The following is a 22563-nucleotide window of genomic DNA, read 5'->3' on the forward strand; positions in this document are numbered from 1 at the left end:
ACAGATGGGTGGTGGAATATCTGTCATGAGATATTCTTAAAATGAGGTCTGCCACCATGGAGAGGAACTGAAGGGGTCGGTCACTCAGTGTGTGCGTGTGTGATGGGAGCCCTGGTGGTGCCATGGTTAAAGCATTGGACTGCTAACCAAAAGGCCAGCGGTTCGCACCTACCAGCCACTCTGTGGGGGGAAGATGAGGCGGTTTGCTTCTGTGAAGATTTACAGCCTTGGGAGCCCTCTGGGGCACTTCTCCTCTGGCCTACCCAGGGGCACTGTGAGTTGAAATCTACCCGACGGCAACGGGTTTAATCGTTATTTGGGGGATGTCAGGCTCTGTCCAGGGACCCTCCTTTTCTGATTCACTGAGTCCCAGGGATGAGGTTTCTGAGTGGCATACAAAGTATGTCCTCCTCCACCAGCCACTCCTCGGAAGGAAGGTTGGGCAATCTACTTCCATAGTGATACCGCCTCAGAAACCCAAGGAGGAGTCGCTGTGAGTCAGGTCTGACTCGAGGGCACATAACAACAACACCAGCTGAAAGGTTGGTGTTCAAATCCACTCGGGCACCGCGGGAGGCCTGGAGACCTGCTTCCATAGAGATTACAGCCAAGAAAACCTTGTGGCACTCAGTTCTGCCCTGTAACACCATGAGGCAGAGTTGACTCAATGGCAGTGGGTTTGGTTTACTTCTTTATTTGGGGGCTTGTGTTCGGGGGAGGTTTACTCTCCCTTCTTTCCTGGAAGCTCACATACGTCCCCTGGGTTAATTCGTCACCAGAGTGACAGATGAGAATTCTGTTATCCCGTAACTAAACATAATCTGATGTTAGAGTCAGTCTTCGATGGCTTCATCTTTGAAGCAATACATCATCGAAACACCTTGTCGTTGTGATTCATTGTGTCAATAAAGTCCTGGTGTCCCGTGGAGTGACAGCCCTCAGGTGAGCTGTTAGCATGTACAAACCTCCCCAAATGCTCAGAAAACACAGAAGCTAATGAAACTGCAGCCTTGTGGCTTCCCCATAAAGTCAGATAAGACTTAGGGCTCTGGAGGTGCAGCTGTGGAGAAAAAATTGGAATTAACACCTATGGGAAGAAGGCCTTGACCTAGATCCAGGGCACACGCCTCCCACGATTTGGAGTAATCCCAGCCATCCCGTTCCAGCCCCAGCAGTCGGGTTCCCGAAAAGGACCCTGGAGTGGAGCGCAACTTGAGCTAGGGAACTTTGGACCTGGAGGGAACACAGGTGGAGGCCGGAGGTTAGGTACATCCTCTGTTCCCGTGGAAACCCAGCACATGTGTGTGCACATACGGGGAGGGATGCACCAGAGAAGGGAGAGAAAATGCCCGCTGTTCTGCATGTCTGGAATTCGGCCCCACGAGTTTCCCACTCTTCACCATCTCCTCCCTCATGCAGTGTTTTACAAGCCCACCACCTGCATTTCATTGCCATGCGTGTAAAGTAACATTGCTTTGTTGCAGACAGGGTAGATATTCAGGGCCCTTTTTTTGTTGTTCTTTCCGCTCATGTTGTCTCAAAATATTCAAAACCTTTCTGTTTTTATTACTTCTGAGTTGGAGACTTCTCCCTCCAGCCCCCCAGGCCCGTAGTCCCACCCCTTGCAGCCCCTTCTGGCCCCGCCGGTGCCCCCAGGCCTCATCCAGCCCCTCCGGCCCCCTCGTGCCACCCTGGTGTCCTGGCATCCACTTTCTGGAGGCTGCAGGGCCCCCAAGCCTCTCTCCCTGCCATCCGCTTTGCTTCCCATCTCGATTGTCAACCCCAGTTCCCCTTTCCTAATTACCCCTGAGCAGTGGTTCTCGAAGTTCACCAGGAGGACTGCAGGGTGCTTGCTTTCCTGAATGGCACACAGAGCTGAAGTCACCTGCTTGGGCCTGGCTCTGGGAGGATTCAGTTTCAGGTCGAGGAGGAAGTGTCTTCCCAGTATGGGCCAATGAGCTCTTCTTTCCAGGAAGTCAGTACAACCACGAGTTGTGTTCCCGTAGAGGGGCTTAGTTAAAAGTCATCTGTCTCCTTAACATTTGGTCGTGGAGGCAATGGTGGAGGGGTAGAGTTTGACCTTCCATGCGGGGGATTTCCCGGAGATCTGAGATCAGTGAGTGTAGAGCCTAAACCAGCCTGTTGCTGTCACCTTGCTTCTGGTCACGGCCACCCCACGTGCTGCAGGGTAGTAACTGCTCCCGGACGTCTTCTTGGTTGTAAGCTTTTTGGAAGCAGATTGTCAGGCTTTTTTCTGTCGTCCTACTGGATGGGTTCAAACTGCCGACCTTTAGGTTAGCACCACCCAGGTACCTGATAAATGTAGAAAGAAGTGGAAAACAGAAAAGCATCATTTGACAGTCATCGGAGTGATAACTATGCAGTCAGGACCCGTCAAGGGATGTGAGAATTAGTGCATGAAAATAGGCTGAAGAGCAAGACTTTTGCATAGTTTCAAATTGTCTCCCTTCTTAGAAGGAAAAATAGCTCTGTAGTATCCTGGAGATACCACTTAGCCCAGCGATCAGACCACATACCCTGACAGAGCCTGTGGAACCACTGAGACTGTGGCCCCTAGCTGCCCTGCAGGGCTGGAATTGAACCCACTCCTGTGGCTTCCACCCAAACAATAGACAGGCATGTCAGCTGAACATTTACTTTAAGTAGGTACACTCCTTGGGGAGATCAATCATGGGAGAATAGAAGGACTAGGTATGCACAGGGAGACAGCTCGGGGGGCAGGAGTGCATAGGAAGGAAGGACACAGGGAAGAGGCAACTATGGGGAGGAAGTGGGAGGGGAGCTATTGCATTGTGGGAAATTGCAGTCAACGTCATGAGACAAAGTGTATGTGAGCTGCTGTATGGACAGTGAATTTGCTCTATAAACTTTTACCCAAATCACAATTAAAAAAAAAAAAAAACACATACCCCCGCTATACCATGCAGTACAGTGGTTAAGGGCTTGTCTCTTAACTGAAAGGTCAGTGGTTCAAACCCACCAGCCACTCCACAGGAGAAAGATGAGGCATAAAGATTTACCGCCTTGGAAATCCTGTGGGGCAGCTCTAGTCTGTCCTGTAGGCTTGCTAGGAGTTGGAATCTTTTCAGTGGCAGTGGCTTTGGGTTTGGGTTTGGGTTTGGCAAGGACACAACATCACTTCTGTGTTTATCTTGCATTGGGTAGACCTTTGGGAATCCGAACAGTATTCGAACAGTGTCCTCTAGGCAGCTGAACACGCCAGCCCGGTGTTAGGACAGCTGCAGAGCAGATGGGGCGCGGAAGCCTGAAGGTGGCGTGAGGCCTCAGGAAGGTGCTGGGGGAAGAGAGATGGGGCGACAGTTGGGGGGTTGTGGACTTGGAGGGTTTTGTTAGGATCAAAGAGAGGGGAACCTGAGAGCATATTTAAAGGCTTGGACAAAGGGGAGGGGCCCTTCCGGTGGCATCATTAGGGTTGGTGTCACCCCTCCTAGGGGCCTCCTCTAGTACCAGACCATACAGAATCCCTTTAATGTTTATTATCAGTTTTAATCATAGAAAAATATGTGATAGATACAGTTGTAAATCACTTAAATGTAATGTTTCCTAGACTGTGTGAATACTGATGTCAAAATTGCTTCATAAAATCTTTCTACATTGAATTACAACATTATAAGTAATAGCAGAAGCCTTTTTGGGTTTTCTTCTTAATTACTACTTCATTCTTAAAACAGTTGTTGATAATAGGTTCACAAATTCTATTTACCACAATACTGTAGCTAAAATACCAGAACATTTGGTAAAATCAGCGACTATAAAAACACTGACAGCAGGGAAAACCACCGCGGGGGCTTGTAGCACAGGTGGATGAAACCACGTGATTGTTGGCATTGGGTAGTAATGACAGCTCTGACGTGAGCGCCTTGGAAAGTTCACAAAGTGAATGAGCAGAGAGTGTTAGCCGTGTAGGTCCATTGATGTGTGTCAACAGGCCTCATGAAAGATGTTTTTGTTGTTATAACTAACTACAAGGATATTTTTATGCAAAATAATACATTCCTGCTGAAACATTGCACAAAAACTTTATAGACAGTCTTTTGTGGGGACCACCCCCTCTGACAGTGTCACCCCATGTGGTGCACACCCCCTGCACCCCTCTACTGATGCCTGGGTCCCAGAGAGCAGAAGGAAGGAAACGTAAAGGATTACAGTTACATTTCTAAACCATTAGTGGGAACTTCAGGAGCTCTGGTGGCATAGTGCCTAAGGCATTTGACTGCTAACCAGAAGGCTGGCAGTTCAAACCCACCAGCCACTCCTCAGAAGGAAGACTGGGCAATCTACTTCCGTAGAGATACCGCCTCAGAAGCCCAAGGAGGGGTCACTAAGAGTCGAATCTACTTGACAGCAGTGAGTTTGGTTTTGATTTTAGAGGGGACTTCAAAGAGCACCGAGGGTTAAGGATCAGAGAGGCACTGTCTGACACTTCAGTGTGAGCAAAGCCGCACCTAACACTAAATTCCCCCGGGGTCAAATTATGGGATGTTGGCACAGAAACTTTGACTCTTTTTTTCTGGAGAGAAATTTATGAGCTCATCTCAAAGGAAATATGGAAATCAACTGTCAAGTCTGGTCGTTTGGAGAGTTACAACTTCCTGCTCACCTTGCATAGCTTACCTGCCAACCAAAACCAAATCAGTTGCTGTGGAATCAATTCCGACACTCAGGCACCTCGGAAAAAAGCCTGGCTGTCTGCTTTGGAACAATCGGCCTGTGAAGACCTTGTGGTGCTCAGGGTGCTGAAGGCCCATGCTCCAGAGAACGGCGTTTTATGAAGTATTCTTTCTGATGCACGGGTCATGGCACATGGCGGGTGGTTGAGAAGTGTTTACTGCTGAGTGAACCATGCACAGAGAGAGCGCCACCTGCTGGCGGGGAAGGGCCCCGGGTGCTTTGGCCAGGGCAGTCTGTAGCATAGGCAGAGTGCAGGGTGGACGCAGCTAGCACAGGCTCCAGGTAGGCTCGTGAGTTCAGGTGGGAGGTGGAGATGGTCGGCATGCGGGCATCCAGCCTGGTTGGCGGTGGCTGCTGCTAGCTGCCGTCCAGTCGGCCCACTGCGCACGGTGACTCCGTGAACAGTGGGATGAAACTGCTCACTCCTGCGCCATCCCCATGGTCAGCTGCGGATCAGATCGTCGGGACACACACAGTCTCATGGGCTGACTGTTGGAGGTGGATCACCAGCCCTTTCTCCCTAGTCCATCTGAGTCTGGAAGCTCCACTGAGACCTGTTCAGCTTCCACAGACAGATGGGTGGGGCGGTGCCTGAGGTGGTCAGGATAGGCATCGAACCTGGGTCCCCTGCGTGGAAGGCGAGAATTCTACCACTGAACCACCACAGCTCCACAGCCGGTTGGACAGGTTTGTAAAAGGAGGAGCCCCGGCCCAATGGAAGGTTTGGCTTCTCCAGCCAAGTCTCATCAGAAGTAAAGAAGGAAAGTGCACAGATATTGTAAGGTCCTTGCCATTGGTTAAATCACATCACGTAAATGAACGGACCCAACACAGGAATAGAAGATGCTCAGTGATGTTGGGACCTGAACCCAAATGACAGGGGTTGGTGGTATCTCAGAGCATCTACACGTGCACGTCTGTCATGTCTCTGTCAGGCTGTTGTGCTTGACTGGCTGCCGTGTTGCTGTGATGCTGGAAGCCATCGATACTTCAGATGCCTGCAGGGTCGCCCCTGGTGGACAGGTGTCAGCTAAGCTCCCAGATTCAGAGCAGGAAGAAAGGTCTGGCGATCTCCTGGAAATCAGCCAATGAAAACCCTGTGGTCAGAACATTGTCTGACTCTCTTGCTTCAGACACAGGTCAGGAGGGATCAGTCACTGGAGGATCACGTCGGGTGAAGTAGAGGCTGTGGGAGACCCTCAAGGTGGAGGGATAGTGGGAGGGGAACTGTTGCATTGTGGTAAACTGTGGTCAATGACATAAGACAAAGTATATGTGAACTGCTGTATGGAAAGTGAATTTGCTCTGTAAATCTTCACGCAAATCACAATTAAAAAAAAAAAAAAAAAAGGTGGAGGGGTACCGTAGCCGCAACAATGAGCTCAGACATGCTAGTCATTACGGGGGTAGCACAGGGCCAGGCAGAGTCTTGTTCTGTTGTCCACAAGGTCGTATGAGTCAAGAGTCAACTTCACAGCAGCTAACCATACACACATGTGCACTGGGTCCGAGACTGCAGCCTTCAGTGGGGATTACACCTGAACATGAAGCAAACAAAAATCCTCACAACTGGACCGACTGAAAACATCATGATAAAGGGAGAGGAAACCGTGGTTGACAGTTTCAGTCTACTTGGATCAATACTCAAAGTCACAGAAGCAGCAGTCAAGAAATCAAGCAATGTATTGCATTCGGCAAATCTGCTGCAAAAGACCTCTTGGAAGTTTCACAAAGCAAAGATGTCACTTTGATGACTAGGCTGTACCTGACCCGAGCCATGACTTTTTCAGTCACTCCATACGCATTGTGAAAGTTGGACAGTGAAAAGGGAAAACAGAAAAAGAATCAATGCGTTTGAATTGTGGCGTTGGCCGAGAATATCAGCTATACCATGGACTGCCGGAAGAATGAACAAGTCTGTCCTCGGAGGAGTGCAGCCAGAGTGCTCCTTAGAAACAAGGGTGGTGAGACGTCAGCTCACTTATTTTGGACGTGTCATCAGGAAAGGCCAGTCCTAGAAAAGAGCATCATGATTGGTAAAGGAGAGGATCTGGAAACGCGGGAAGCCCTCCAGGAGAGGGGCCACATGATACACAATGGACTCAGACATACCAGCGAGCAGGGAGGTGCTGCAGGAGTGGGCGGTGGTTTGTGCTGCACAGGGACCGCCTGACCATCAGGTGGCCCTGAGTTAGAGCAGGCTAATGGGCAGCTAGCAACAGCATACACACCTGCGAAACCACCTCCACAGTCAAGACATACAACGTTTCCATCACCCCCAAAGGTTCCTCAAGCCTCTACAGCCGGTCCTTTCCTCCACGCCCAGCTCCCAGACAGCCACCTCTCCTCCACTCTGAGATATATTTTGGAGGCAGTTTTTTCTTTTCTGTATTCAGTTTTGTATATGCCCTGGAGGCACAGTGTTAAGCTCTGGGCTGTTAACCAAAAGGTCAGTGGTTCAAACCCACCAGCTGCTCCATGGGAGAAAGATGTGGCAGTCCGCTTCCATAAAGACTGACAGACTTGGAAACCCTGTGAGACAGTTCTGCTCTGTCTTCTAGGGGCTGTGAGTCAGAATCAACTCGATGCACTGTGAGTCTGTGTCCAGGCCACAGCAGTGGGTGTTTTGGTCTGTGTTCAGTTTGGGCTGGCACAGAGGTGCTAAAAGGTACATGCTATTGGAGTTAGTCGCTGGTGAGTTGGCTCCAAGCCTGCCTGGCCCTGCCCCATCTTCATGACCGTTGGTATGTTCGAATCCATTGTTGTTCCTCTTCTGTCAGAGTCCATCTCATTGAGGGGGTCCCTGTTTCTCATTGACCCTCTGCTTTACCACCCATGGTGTCCTATTCCATCTTGTGGTCCCTCCTGATGAACCAGTACCTAAAGGCAGAGTTCGCTGTAACTGTCAAAAGACCAGTAGGCACAGAGCATATCCCCTGGCCTGAGGCCTTCACTGCTCACATGAGGACCTGGGTCTTAGCTCTGCGGCAGCCCTGGAGGGCTCCATCCCTCGCTAGGCTGCCCCTTCTTCAGTCCTGGTCCTCCTTCCCACAGGCACAGAACAGTGAAGAAGGCCTGTTTGTTTTTAATACAAGCAGTCCCCAGATTGTGCACTAGTTCAATTCCTGGTCTTCAAGTTAAACTTGTACGTGAGTTGGACCAGTTAGATAAGGTTCATATCTAAACTCAGTCAAATGTTTGTCTTAAAAAAAAAAAAAACTCACTGCCATTGATTCGGACCCGACTCATAGTGACCCCTCCTTGGCTTTCCAAGGCGGTATCACTACAGAAGTAGATTGCCCAACCTTTCTTCCAAGATGTGGCTGGTGAGTTTGAACTGCCAGCCTTCTGGTTAGTAGTAGTCAGATGTCTTAGACACTACACTACCAGAGCTCCCAATGTTTGTCTTAGTATACAATATATAGTGCATCTTTCTAAGCATACAAAACATTGAAGAAATGCTTCCAGATACATGAAAACATTTTAACATCATAATACAGTAATAAAAATAATGTTTTGATATAGTTGCAAAGTCGCATCTGTTTGTTATCACGAACCATCATATGTACCTTGAATTTTTAATGTAATGAGCTTTACAGGGGTTAGGGGTCGTGTGTGAAGTCGGGTGTTCGTAACCCGGGACTGCCTGTACGTGCATGTCCGTCGGGTCACAAGAATCCATTCTTTTGGGCTTTCACCAAACAGTAGACATATGAAGTCACCCCAGAGCAGGTTTGGATCAAGGGAACATGGCTCTGCCTGTTCTTGGAGCCTGAGCAAATGGCATTCTGCAGGTAGCCATGGTTCTCTGCAGTGAGTGCCTGCTTTTAGACTAACAAGAAAGACCCTTAGCACAACAGCACTTGTACAGCCCGGTGGAGTCTGCTGCGTTCTGGAGCCCCCCTCCCCCCCGTTCGCCTGCTGTTTGTGCGTCTGGCCGCAGCCTGCGTGTTTCAGTCTTCCTTCCAGGCTGTTAGACTTGGGTTAATGGTTGCGTGTGTGCATTACATCATCTCAAATAACAAATTCTTTCCCCCTTGCACCCCCTCCCAAGTGAGAATTAATTGCGTTTGAGCTCCGAGGTTTTTCTCTATTGCATTAAGATTGTGGGAAATGACGTCCATTCATCTCTGGGGCTCGGCAATGAAACCTAGAGTAATCCCATTCCATTCCAACATTCTATTCCAAAGACATTTACAAAGCACTTCCTCTCTGGGTTCCCTGCTATATAAAAATGAGTCGGATGCTAATGTCCTGGAAACAACAGTAAAACCTATAGCAAGGAAAGACATGTATGTAAAACACAGAGTAAGTGGAAAGTGATCCCATTCAGGAGGGGGCTTTGTGGACCCAGTGGAGGTCAGGTGGGGTGGGGTGTGGGTACATCAGGTAAGATGGGGGAGTGGTAGATGGGGGGTATCCTGCATACAGAAAACAGGACTTTGGCTGCTTCTGAGAAACCTCAAGTCATCCATCTCCCTAAGCCAGGAAACCAAGAATTAAGCCTGAAATGGTAATTTGGAGCTCTCAGGGAAGATCATGGTGAAAAATCTCTTAAATTGGTGGTTTTTAAATTGCAAGTTTTTCCTTAAATTGGCGGCCAGTGGGGAGTAATTGAAGGTTGAGGCAGGGAATGATGTAATTGGAACCTGCAGAATTTGGTCGGATCAATTGGAAAGGGCTGGAGGCAGGGGGCCAGGTACAAAGCCACTCAACGTCAGGGCTTCAGAATAATCACGCCTGGATTTGAGGAAGAAACGTAGGAGACATTATAGAGACAGAAAGTGTAGGACTTGCAACTTTGTGGATAAGAGGATAAGGGAGAGGGAATGGGTGAGGATGAGTCCAGTTTGCTAGTTGAGATCCTGGGGGAGCGATCAGGACTGTGGTGTCCAACGGTGAGCTGGTTGCCTGTTGGCCATAAGTGGAGATTTGGGAGTCGACAGAAGAGGGAAGGAATAAGCAGAAAGAATAGAGGCTGTGAGCTGACACTGGCTTGACATGTTCAAAAGATCCACAGGAGGCCACTTGTGGCTGGAGTGCCTGGGGCAGGGGACACAGTGGTGGGATTGGAGCTCAGAGAGCTATTATCAGATTGAGTTGGGTCTTGGGGGATTATGAAGCTCTGTAATCCTTGTAAGGATTTTTTACTCTTATTTTGAGTGTGATGAGAACCAGGGCAATGGTAGGATGTAAACTCCAGTATAAAATAGCATAGTATAATATTTTAGAATAAGTCACTTTGGATGCCACGTCAAAAAAAAGGGAGGCAAAGGTAGGAGCTGGGAGACTATCTGTTAGGAGGTCGGTAGTGATCTGGTCAAGAGACCAGAGGTGGTCCAGGTGGCTTGGGACAGGAAGTAGCAGTGGAGCTGAATCTGGATGCAGCTGAACATGCTGGGTCAGAGAAAGAACCGGGCCAAGGCTGATGGCATGGTGTTTGCTGGGAGGATGAAGATGTCATTACCAAGATGGAACAGATTCTGGATCAGTGTTTCAGGGAAGAAGGGGCCCCAGGGGAAGATGAGTTCCATTTTGGTTGTATGAATTTGAAATGTTTATTAGACATCGAAGTAGACATGTCAAGTCAGAAGTTGTATATACAAACGTGGGATTGGGGGAGAAGTTTGGCTTTGAAATAGTAATTTGCCAGATTAATTAGCATATCCAAAACCAAAGCAACCCAGTTGCCATTGAGTCATTTAGGAGTCCTGGAGAGCCCACGTGCATCACAGTAGAACTGCGCTTCATGGGGCTTTCAATGGCTGTGATCCACCAGAAGTAGGTCACCAGGCCTTTCTTCCTCAGTGCTGCCATTTGAACCTCCAACTTTTCAGTTAGTAGCTGAATGCTTGGCCATTTGTGCCACTCAGGGACTCTAAGTGCTGGTTAAATCCCTGAGAATGGACGGGCTTCTCAAGGGAGTGACTGTAGAGGGAGAGGCGGCTGTACCACCTGCACCCAGCAGTGTCCATAGTCAGTGCCCAACATAAGGACTAAGGAAAAGCAATGGAAAGTGATAATTAATGGATCATGGTGACTGTCAAGAGAGCAATTCCAATGAAGTGGTGGCAATGGCCAAAATGCAAAGCATTAAGTATAAGAGACAGAGCCCTGGTAGCACATGGTTAAAGTGCTCACCAGAAGGTCAGCAGTGTGAGCCCACCAACTGCTGTGTTGGAGGAAGATGAGGCAGTCTGCTGCCATGAAGATTTGGAGCCTTGGAAACCCCATGGGGTCGTTGACTCTGTCCTATAGGGTGGCTGTGAGTCAGAATCAGCTAGATGGCCCATAGCAACAGCAACAAGTATAAGAGAAAACTCAAGGAGAAGACCACGAAGTAACTAGAGCTATTGCTGAGAGGTCTTCTGGGCTTACAGACCTGGTCAAGTTTGCAGGCTTCTCAGATGGAAGAAATAAAAGAGAAGGGAGAAGCAATTGCTCAGAGTATCTGCATAGTGAGGAGGGGGCAGAGACTCAAGGTAGTGAGAGTGAAGACAAGATTTGAGGGGTTGGGGTAGTAACTCCTCAGCAGGGTGGGAGGTGAGCCTCTGAGGGCAGTGAGGCCACAGGACACCAGGCCAAGAGATTGAAGAGGAAGGGGACGTTGGTAAAATCTAGACCCTGGTAGGGAGGGGACAGATGATGGGTGGGGCTGACAGGGATTCGCATGGGGTAAGTGAAGAGAGAGGGAGGAGAGGCCCAGGTGCAGGTGGAATATGGGTTTGCAGTAGGTATAGGAGCTCTGGTAGCATAGTGGCTAAAAGCACTTAACTGCTAACCAGAAGGCTGGTGGTTCAAACCCACCAGCCACTCCTTGGAAGGAAGGTTGGGCAGTCTACTTCCATAGTGATACTGCCTCGGAAACCCAAGGAGGGGTCGCTATGAATCAGGGCCGACTCGACAGCACATAACAATAACAACAACAACAACAACAATAGTCAGTTTGGCACCCAGACCTGGCCTTATGGAAGCAGGAGTCAAGGGGCATTACAGAGTTCACAGCTGTGAGTGGCCAAGAGGTACCAGAGTATCTGCCCAGGATTCATGGAAGCATCTTACAGGTACTCCTTACACTAGCAATGAACAACCCAAAAATCAAATTAAGAAAAAAATTCACTTATAATAGGATCAACAAGAATGAAATTCCTAGGAGTGATTTAACCAAAGAAGTACAAGACTTGTATGCTGAAAAGCACAAAACGTAATTGAAAGAAATTGAAGAAGGCTTAAATGAACAGAGAGGTATCCCATGTTCATGGATTGGAAGAGTTACTGATGTTCAGATGGCAGTGCTCCCCAAACTGATCTACAGATTCAAGGCAGAAATGGACAAGCTGATCCTACAATTTATATGGAAATTCAAGGGACCCAGAATAACCAAACTCATCTTGAAAAATAATAACAAAGTTGGAAGACTCAACACTTCCTCATTTAAAAACTTACTGCAAAGCTACAGTAGTCAAGGCCATTTGGTCCTGGAATAAGGATAGATACATAGATCAGTGAGATAGAATTGTGAGTCCCACACATCTACAGTCAACTGGTTTTTGACAAGGATGCTGAGACCATTCAGTGGGGAAAAAAAGCGATTTTCAACAAATAGTGCTGTGACAACTGGATATCCACATGCAAAAGCATAAAGGTGAAGCCCTACCTCACACCATATATAAAAATTAACTTAGAATCAATTGAGAGCCTATATGTAAGAGCTAAACTATAAAACTCTCAGAAGAAAGCAGCAGTGTAAGCCTTGACCTTGGACTGGGAAACAGTTTCTTACATGACACCAAAGGCACAGAGCCTAGCATCCAGAATATATTTTAAAAACTCTGTCACTCAACAATAAAAGACAACTTAATTTTTAAAAAATAGGCAGAGAACTTGAATAACATTTTCCCAAGGAAGATATTTGACTGCTAACCGGAAGTCTGGCGATACAAACCCACCAGCCACTGCTGGAAGGAAGGTTGGGCAATCTACTTCCATAGAGATACTGCCTCAGAAACCCAAGGAGGGGTTGCTATGAGTTGGAATCGACTTGACAGCAGTGAGTTTGGATTTTTTGTTGTGAAGGAAGATACACAAATGGCCAATAATTTCATGAAAAATTCTCAGCATCATCAATCATTGGGGAAATCCAAGTCAAAACCACAACGAGAAACCACTTCATACCTGCTAAAACCAAACCAAACTCACAGCCATCCAGTCGATTCCGACTCCCAGAGACCCCCATTAGGTTTCCAAGGCTGTAAATCTTTACAGAAGCAGATTGCCTCACCTTTCTTTCTTAGAGCAGCTGGTGGATTCAAACCCCAGACCTTTTGATTAGCAGCCAAATGTCTTAACCACTACATTGCTATAATAAAAATAAAATTTAAAAAAAAAAATTTTTTAAATGGAAAATAACAGTTGTTGGTGAGGTGTGGGAAAATTGGAATCCTCACCCATTGCTGATGGAATTTTAAAATGGTGCAGCTGCTTCGGAAAACAGTCTGACAGTTCTTCAAAAAGTTAAAGATAGAGTTACCATAAAACCAAAATCAAAACCCACTGCCGTGGAGTCACTTCCACCTCATAGTGACCCCATAGGATGGAGTAGAGCTGCCCCACACCGTTTCTGAGGCTGCTGTCTTTACAGGAGCTGACTGCTAGGTCTTTTCTTCCGTGGAGCTCTTGGTAGGTTCGAGCTGTTGGTGGGTTCGAACTGCTCATCTTTCAGCAGTAGCCGAGCACTTAACTGCTGCACCACCAGGGCTCCTGAGAAGTAACCGTATGACCCAGCCGTTCCACTCCTAGGAATAGACCCAAGGGAACTGAAAACATACATTCACACAAAACCTTACGCAGATGTTCGTAATCACTCAGTAGTGGAAACAGCCCCAGTGTCCATCAGCTGGGTTATGGATGAACAGAATGGCAGAGACAGAAGGCAGTCGGACGTGTGGCTCCAGCTGCTCTAAGACTTGGGAAGAGATGACTAGTGGCTGGAAGACTGGGAGAAGACATCTTAGGAGACAGAGCTATACAGAGGCCTGGGAAAGCTGAAGCCAGTAAACAGCATTTCCAGGCAGGGAAACAGCTGGAGCCAAGTCCTGGGGGCGGGAAAGCCTGTGGGAAGTGCAGAGAGCAGGGGGCTTACGGGGAGGGAGGAAGCAAGCAAGCGTGCTGGCACGGGGTCTCGGCCTGCGGGCGGGGAGGGTGGTGGGTGGACTCAGCCCGCTCAGAAGGTTACCATGGCATCTTCTGATCCAGGACCGAAGCAGAGAGGAGAGTTGATGTCACGCCCCCACGTGGCCTGAGTGGTTAAGTGCTTAAGTACCAACCAAAAGGGTGGTGGTTCAGAGCCATTCAGAGTGCCTCTGAAGAAGGGCCTGGCCGTCTGTCCCAGAAAGTCACAGCCTTAAAACTCCTGTGGAATGCAGTTCTAGTCTGCACACATGGGATCAGAACCAACTCAGGGGCAAGTGATTGGGAGTTGATGTTGGGTTCCACTGCCCTCCAGGCTTGCGCTAAACCTGCTGACTGTTAGCCCTACAGTTCCCTGCCCCTGGCTCCCTCGTCAAATGCAGCCAGGTGTCAGCCCTTTGGGGCTGCCCCCAAGGCAGGCAGGCAGGGCCTGCGCAGTGGCCCAGCTCATTTCCCGGACCGGAAATCCCGCCACGGCCCCCTCTGCTCCCTGCCCACCCTGACACCAGCCTGCCTGGCAGGCATTGGGCTGTTGCAGTTGCTGGTGTCTGGGTCCCCTTGTTCTCAGGCCCTGACAGACCTCAGCAAGAACCTCCAAGTCCCGGTGGCATTGAGCTTCGCTCCTTAAACATCTGGGTCACAGATACGCTCAGTTAATTAATGTTCTTGGCACCGCTCATTTGCCTGCTGGATAGGAGAGTGATTCATAATTTCAGCGAGCAGCTGTGTACGCCTTTCCCCAGAACATAAAGGCAGCTTGCTGTCATTCATCACCCTGCACTCGGTGAATTTCAGCATATTCAGGGAGACGTTGTTCAGGCAGAGGAAGGAAGGCTTCTGATTTTCCTACCATTTGCCACTGACAATTACTCTGATTTGGAACTAATTTGGTTTTGGAGCACACGCTCCCTGCATCCCTCTCGAGGGCACTTAATAAACTCGCTGTCATTGTGTCACGGGGAGCAGGCAGGCATCCCTCCACTCTCTGGATCCCAGGCAAAGTTTCTGAGTGGCTGTCACCAGGAGTCAAGGACCCCCGCAGAGGATCTTGTCCCAGAAGAGCCAACTCCTGCGGTCTGCAGAGCCGTCCTCTTGCTCCTGTCCTGGCTGGCCCGCCCGGGCTCTGGGCCGGAGGTCGGATCACTCCATTCACCAGGAGGCAGCCCCTCTGTGGCTCAGCTGCTGGGCCAGGCCACCCAGGCCTCTCGGGACCCCAAAGAGAGAGGACAAAAGAGGATCTCCAACTGGGAACCTGGCCAGGTGACGAGATAGCTCATGCCTCAGTTTCCTCATCTGTAAAATGGGCAGAGGTGTATGGTGGTTAAGCGTTCAGCTACTAACTGAAAGATTGGAAGTTCAAACCACCAGCTGCTCCGTGGGAGAAAGATGAGGCAATGTGCTTCCATAAAGATTGACGGTCTTGGAAACCCAATGGAGCAGTTCAACTCTGTCCTGTAGGGTCACTCTGAGTCAGAATTTGACTCAGCATTGGGCTATGGGTTTGGTGTGTGTTTCTTTTTTTTTTTAATAGAAACTGTGTCACAGGGTTGATGCAAAAATTACGTTATCTGCTATCTATACAAATGGTCAACTACTAACCCAGAGGTTGGTGGTTTGAACCCTGCCAGCAGTGCTGCAGCAGAGAGAGGTGGCTATCTGCCTCCATGGAGATTATGGCCAAGAAAACCACATGGAGCAGTGCTACTTCTTAGCACGTGGGTGCTTATGAGTCAGAATTCACTCGACAGCAGCAGGTTTTTGTGGTTCTGCCATGCTCCTGGGGGCAGTGGTAGTTCACTGCAGAATGCTCACCTGCCACGTGGGGGAACCAGGTTCGAGTCCCACCCAGCGCACTTCACTTGCAGCCACCACCAGTCTGTCAGTGGAGGCTGGTGTGTTGCTAAGATACCAAAGAGGTTGCAGCAGAGCTTCCAGACCGAGACAGACCAGGAAGGAAGGCCTGGCAATTACTTGTGAAAATCAGCCAGTGAAAGCCCTGTGGGTGGCTTGCAACGGTCCCGTATTCAGCTTACCGTGGGGATCAGTGAACTGCTGTGCACGGGGTTGCCCGGAGTTGGGGCCGACGTGACAGCTCATAGCAGCAAACGGTGCTTCGATAAGGTGCAGAGTGCCTTCGGTCTGAGCTAGGTGGTACAGCGATTTTTTAAAATGTGTTAGGCTCCATGGTGGAACCACTGAGACTATGGCCCCTAGCTACCCTTCAGGTCTGGAATTGAGACCACACCTGTGGTGTCCAGCCACGCAAAGTACAGGTATGTGAGTTGAACATTGACCTCAAGTGGACACATGCCCTTGAGAGAACAATCATGGGAGAAGGAAGGGCACCTTATGCACAGGAAGACAGCTTAGGGGGCAGGAGAGTATGGAGGGATGGACACTGGGAAGTGGTACCTTGGGGAGGAAATTGGAGGGGAAATTGTGGTAAATTGTGGTCAATGACATGAGACAAAGTATATGTGAACTGCTGTATCGAGAGTGATTTTGCTCTGTAAATCTTCACCCAAATCTAAATAAAATAAAATTTAAAAAAAAAAAAATGTGTTAGGCTCCAGCCGTGCAAATGATCCTCACTCCCAGCCCACCCACCTTGAGGACTGTGAAAGCTACAATGCAATGGTTGCCTCTCACTTGCCCTTCCCTTTGCCCTAGGACCAGCTTAGTGGAAACACAAGCCCTCTGCATGCTCCTTGAAGCCTGTCCCCAGGCAGGGCATGCAGTAAAACCAAAAACCAAACCCACTGCCATAGAGTTGATCCATCTCATAGCAACCCTACAGGACAGAGTAGAACTGCCCCAGAGGGTTTCCAAGGGCGTCAATCTTCACGGAAGCAGATTGCCTCATCTTTCTCCCATGGAGCAGCTGGTGGGTTCAAACCGCTGACCTTTTGGTTAGCAGTCAAATGTTTTAACCACTGCACCACCAGAGCAAACTGGGCACACAGCGGACTCATCAGAATCTGCTCGTGGGGAGTAACTGAACAGATGTGAGCGGATTATTAAAATGAAGACATCCACCCTCTGTGTAATGTGCTCATCGGCGAGAAGTTAGGAGCATTTAATACATGATCTGCTTCTGGCAAAGAATGAAATTGAATCCTCAGTCTCTGCTCTGCTCTTAGGAGTGGGGACAGCAAGACACTGCGTTCTTCTTGTTTTCTTTTTAAGTTGGGCTAAGAAGTCCCTTCAGGAGCCCTGGTGGCACAAGAGTTAAAGCACTTGGCTGCTGACTGAAAGGTCAGTGGTTCAAACCCACCAGCTGCTCTGCGGGAGAGAGAGAAAGCAGTCTGCTTCTGTAATGATTGACAGCCTTGGAAACCCTCTGGGGCTTGGGGGTTTTTTTATCTGTCTCCTTTTTTTGCTTTTCTGCCCATTCCATGCTGCAGCGCACACCCTCCACATGAACCATGTTCACATTCTGATTCTTTCCCTGGGAGAGATTTCCCAAAGTGGATTTACTGAGTCGAAGAGGGAGGAACACATTCAAAGCCCCAAGTACGTATTTCCAACTTTCCTTCTGAAAAGATGGGAAGGCCTCTCTGGTGGACTCGAACCCCCAACCATTTAGTTAGCAGCCAAGCATTAAGCGTTTGCACCGCCCAGGAATTCCTTCCAGCAGGTGTGGTGAGGTCATTGGGTGCCGTTGAGTCTGATCTGACTCATAGTGACTCTTAAACACAACAGAACAAAACACTGCACCATCCTCACAGTCATGGCTGTGCTTGGACCCGTTGTTGAAGCCACTGTGTCAGTCCACCTCGTTGAGGGACTTCCCCTTTTTCACTGACCTTCTACCTCACCAAGTGCGATGTCCTTCTCCAGGGACTGGTCCCTCCTGATAGCATGACCTAAGTAAGAGAGAAAGTGTCACTATCCTCACTTCTAAGGTGCCTTCTAGCTGTACGTCTTTGTATTGGGCAAGTCTGCTGCAAGAGACCTCTTTGGAGTGTTAAGAGAGCAAAGATGTCACTTTGAAGACTAAAGTACACCTGACCCGAGCCGTGGTGTTTTCATTCACCTTATATGCATACAAAAGCTGGATAACGAATAAGGGAGACCGAAGAAGCAATTAATGCATTTGAATCGTGGTATTGGCAGAATATACCACGGGCTACCAGAAGAATGAACAAATCTGTCTTGGAAGAAGTATAGCAGCAGTGTCGCTTTGATTAATTCCAATTTATAAAAGGGAAGGAATGGAGGCCCAGAGAGGTCAAGTGATGTGTTCAAGATGGGCCAGCCAGATTTAGACATCAGATACCTGGCTCCTTCCCACTCATGCTCCCCCTGTTGCAAGAATCCTGAAATCTCGACTGCGGACATGCCAAGTCTTGATCAGGGTTGGGCCCTGGGAGTTTGCATCCAGACTCAGCAAGCCAGGAGGGCTTCCTGGAGGAGGGCTCTTCCCTGGGATGTGACAGGGTGAGCTGGTACCAACCATAAGGCATGGCTGAGGCCCACAGACCTCCTGGTACTCACCCTGCCTTCCCCCCCTGCTCCCCACTCTCCCCACAGCTGGCCCGCTACACCAAGGAAGGTCTCCTGCACCTTGGTGCGCTGGGCACCACCACGCTCCTCCCTGACACTCGCTGCCTGGTGGACAACGCCAAGAGTCGGCTCCCACAGCTTCTGGACTGTGACAAGGTCAAGAGCAGCCTGTACAAACGCTGGAACTTCATCCAGGTGAGTGCTCCGTGGGACAGGCCAGCTGCCCAGGGCACAGGAGAATGCTGGTGCACACCACAGGGCAAGCTGGCTGCCCGAAGGGGTCCCAGCAAGGTTCAGGCCAGGACCCCAGCTCCTAGCTCCAGGCCAGGCTCCTGGATGCAGAGTACCTCCTGGGGTACGAGTGGGGGTTTCTGTGGGATACAGCCTTCCTGACACCTACCCTCAGTGCCAGGGCTGGGCTCAAAAAGGAGAAGAACCACTGCCATCAAGTCGGCCATGACTCATGGCAGTCCCATGGGTGTCAGAGGAAAACTGCTCTCTGTGGGGTTTCAGTGGCTGAGTTTTGGAAGTAGAGCCTCCAGGCCTTTCTTCAAGCTCCCTGTGGATGGACCCAAATTCCAACCTTTTGGTTGGCAGCCTGTGAGTCCACTGTTGGCGTCACCTGGGGCCTACAGAACCAGTTGCCGTTGAGCTGATTTCCATGGTGGGTGGCACAAATGGTTAAGCGCTTGGCTGCTACCTGAAAGGTTGGCGGTTCAAACCCACCCAGAGGCACCTTGGAAGACAGGCCTGGCGACCTGCTCCTGAAAGGTCACAGCCGTGCGACCCTGTGGTGCACGGTTCCGTTCCGCAGGCTTGGGGTTGTTTGGGGGCTAGGTTAGGGTTGGTAAGTCCAGACGGGGAAGGGTGGGGTAATTTCCTTGTTATTTTGGGGGCCATCAAGTTAGTTCCGACTCATAGTGACCCTGTGGACAGCAGAACGAAACCCTGCCCGGTGCTGTGCCAGCCTCACAATCCTTGCCGTGCCATCGTGGCAGCCACTGTGTCGGGCCACCTCACTGAGGGGCTCCCCCTTTGTCCCTCGGCTTTCCCAAGCACGAGGGACGGCTCCCTCCTGGTAACACGTCCAAAGTGCTTCTAAGGAGCACCTGGCTGTCCTCCTGAGACACGTTTGTCCATTCTTCCGGCAGCACAGGGTCTGTTCAGTCTTCCCACCAACACCATAACTCAGATGCATCAACTCTTCAATCTTCTGTCCTCACCGTCCATGTTTCGCTTGAATCCGAGGCAATTAAAAACACCCCAGCTTGAGTCAGGGGCACCTTCAACCTCAAGGTGACATCTTTGCTCTTTAACCCTTGAAAGAGGTGGTTTTTTTGCAGCACATTTGCCCAGTGCACTACATCCCCTGATTTCCTGACTCCTGCTTCCGTGGGCGTTGACTGTGGATCCAGCCAAAATGATAATCCGTGACAACCTCAGTCTTTTCTCCATTTGTCATGATGTTGCTTTTTGGTCCACTTGGGAGGATTTTGTTTTCCCTGAAACCTGCTGTAGCCTGTGGGGCTGAGAAGGTCCGATCTGGAATCCCCCGTTCCCACACCCCCGACCCAGTCCCCATCGCCTGGCTCAGCTACTCAAACCTGACGAAGCTTATTTATTTTCCGACGTAAGGGAGTGCAAAGGAAGCTTTCAAGACGCCTGCCCCTGTGCATAGAATTTCAACGGGCTTCGATGCCCGTGAGAAGCCATGAGCCTGGAATGGAGGTGGTTAAGTCAGTCTCTGACTCTGTCTCTGTCTCTGTCTCTCTCTCTCTCTCTCTCTCTCTCTCTCCATCCTTCTCTTCCCAGAATGGAGCCATCATGAACAAGGGGACAGGGCGCTGCCTGGAGGTGGAGAACCGCGGCCTGGCAGGCATCGACCTTATCCTCCGCAGCTGCACCGGACAGAGGTGGACGATCAAGAACTCCATTAAATAGCGGGAAGGCGCTGCGGCCCTGGAGCCCGGCCTCCAGGACCGGGTCTGTCCATCCGTGGACCAGCCGCCTGGGTGCACGCAAGCAGGGGCTAACAGGTGCTCACCCGGCACCCAGGGCTGCTCCAGGACCACCGTAGCTCCGGAGGGAGACATTCTGCCCACTAGGCACTCAGCCCCCAGGAGGCTCACCTGCTCTGGAGGGGCCCCTGCCCTGCTCTGGGACACCTGAGATATGTCTTCTGCAGCCCTGGATGCGACCTAGTGCAAAAGGGTGAACTGCCCACAGCTCTTGCTGGTCATCTTCCCACCCCAGTGTGAGGGTCTGGGGCCCACAGGGTCCCCTCCTGACTCTCACGCCCCGCCCCTGTGGGGTCCTCTCCTTGCCCCCACACCAGGGTCAGGATCTGGGGCCAGCAAGGTCCTCTCCTTGCTCCCCCCCAAGGGCCCCCCGGGTCCTCTCTTCGTTCCCACCCCAGGGGTCCATGGGGTCCCCTCCTTACTCCCATCCCAGGGTCAGGATCTGGGGCCGACAGGGTCCCCTCTTTGCTCCCCCCATCTTCTGCAGCTGCAGCAGCTTCTGACTTCCACCCCAGTCTAATCCAAATGGCGGGGGTGACTTCAGCCATATCCCAGCCCCCTCCCTTGTCTGAGGAGGCAGCAAGACCCTGAGAGTCAGTTTCCCCCAAAATTGCTTCTGCCTAGATCCCCATTTGCAACCCTAAGACACCCACCCCCCAAATCTTCCCATCAGGGGGGCTGTGTGGTAACAGGTCCAGACTCTGGTGGACCCTCCCTGATTGCCCGGAAGGGACCGACACTGGGGCTGTTGGTCACCCCGACACCAGCCGTGTGCTGCAGCCCCACTCTTCTGCCTGGTCTGATGGAACAGAGACATGAACAGGCTGAGCAAGCAGGAGGGGCTGGGGCTGGGGCCAGCTCCGTCAGCCTGAGGCCCTGGACACTGAGGCCGCCCCAGCGAGAACAGCAAGAGGCCAGCAGCGGGCCTTCAGGGCTGCGGCCAGCAGGGCCAGGAGCCCGGAAGCAGCTCGGCCTTCCTCCCATCTCACCCCACCCAGGCTCTGCTGGTTGACAGGGAGAAGGTGGTCATCTCCTCTCTCCAATGTTTTTTTTTTTTTTTCTCCTGATTGCCCTCTGGTTAGGGTGCCCTTGTAAATCAGAGTTAATATATGGATGCGTGTGCATGCTCGTCAGGACGTGTGCCTGTGCGTGTGCATGGCGTGGTGTGTGCGTCGCATGCGTGTGTGCAGACACGCGTGCTCCTTGTGGGTGCGTGTGTCTGGGTGTGTGCGCTGAGCGTGTGGCAGAGCAGACCACGTAGCTGCCGGCTCCCCGCTGCTAGCTCACCTGGTCTGGACAAGGCGGCAAAGGAGCTCTCGGGATTGGCAGCTCATCGCTGGCCAATCAGAAGGCCAGGGGGCGGGGACCAGCCTGGCCCTACGTGGAAGGCGCCTCTTTCCACCGTCACCTCTCTCCCCACAGCTGCCCCTGGCAGCCCCTGGCCAGAGCCAAGCCCCGTAACTGCTCAGTTTGTGCTCAGCGTGTCATCCAGTGGCATCTTACTGGTCGTCTATCCCCTTTCCCATCTCCCACCTCGTGAAATAAACACTCGATAGCACTTCCCAAAGCGGCCATGTTTGCATCGTCATGCTTCTGTTTCTTGATGTTTATTTTTCTGGTGTCGAGCATCCACAGGAAAATTCAGCCGTTTCTACATAGCCAGGCCGGGCGCGGATCGCATTCCCCACAGTGGGCAACCGCTGTGGCTTTCTGGTTGGCTCCTTGCTTCCTCCCAAGCGCAGGGTTGGGAGGAGAGGGGGGCTCATGCGACAGAGAAGGAAGGGGTGTCTCCAGTTTGGGGAGATTGGTCTTATTAAGGATTCCTGGGGTGGCACAAGTGGTTAAGCACCTGACTGCTAACCACAAAGTTGGCGTTTCAAGTCTCCCCAGAGGCCTGGCCTTGAAAACCCTATGGAACAGTTCGACTCTGTACACGTGGGGTCACCAAGAGTCACCAGTGGACTCAATGGCATCTGTTTTTGAGGGTGGTGGTTGTTTTTGTTTGTTTTTATCTTATTAAAGGCAGGGAGGCAAAGCTGCCCACACTTGCACGTGCCTTCCCCCCAAACAGGACAGAACTTGACACTGGCACTTACTTCCACTGTCCACCAGGTTAGCAGGGTCAGGTTGGTGCTGT

General features: G+C 50.7%; 1 protein-coding gene across 1 annotated transcript in view; it reads left to right on the forward strand.

Annotated features, from left to right (window-relative positions):
• GALNT17 (polypeptide N-acetylgalactosaminyltransferase 17) overlaps positions 1–20349 on the forward strand; it is a 501273-nt gene extending 480924 nt beyond the window's left edge. Inside the window, exons 10-11 of the mRNA XM_007940592.2 lie at positions 18436–18603; positions 20221–20349. Of these exons, the coding sequence (XP_007938783.1) occupies positions 18436–18603; positions 20221–20349 (297 nt within the window). The remainder of the gene's footprint in view (positions 1–18435; positions 18604–20220) is intronic.
• Positions 20350–22563: the final 2214 nt, after the last annotated feature.

This window comes from Orycteropus afer, unplaced genomic scaffold (assembly GCF_000298275.1).
Source record: "Orycteropus afer afer isolate SDZICR_OR568_19922 unplaced genomic scaffold, OryAfe1.0 scaffold00006, whole genome shotgun sequence".
Taxonomy (NCBI): Eukaryota; Metazoa; Chordata; class Mammalia; order Tubulidentata; family Orycteropodidae; genus Orycteropus; species Orycteropus afer.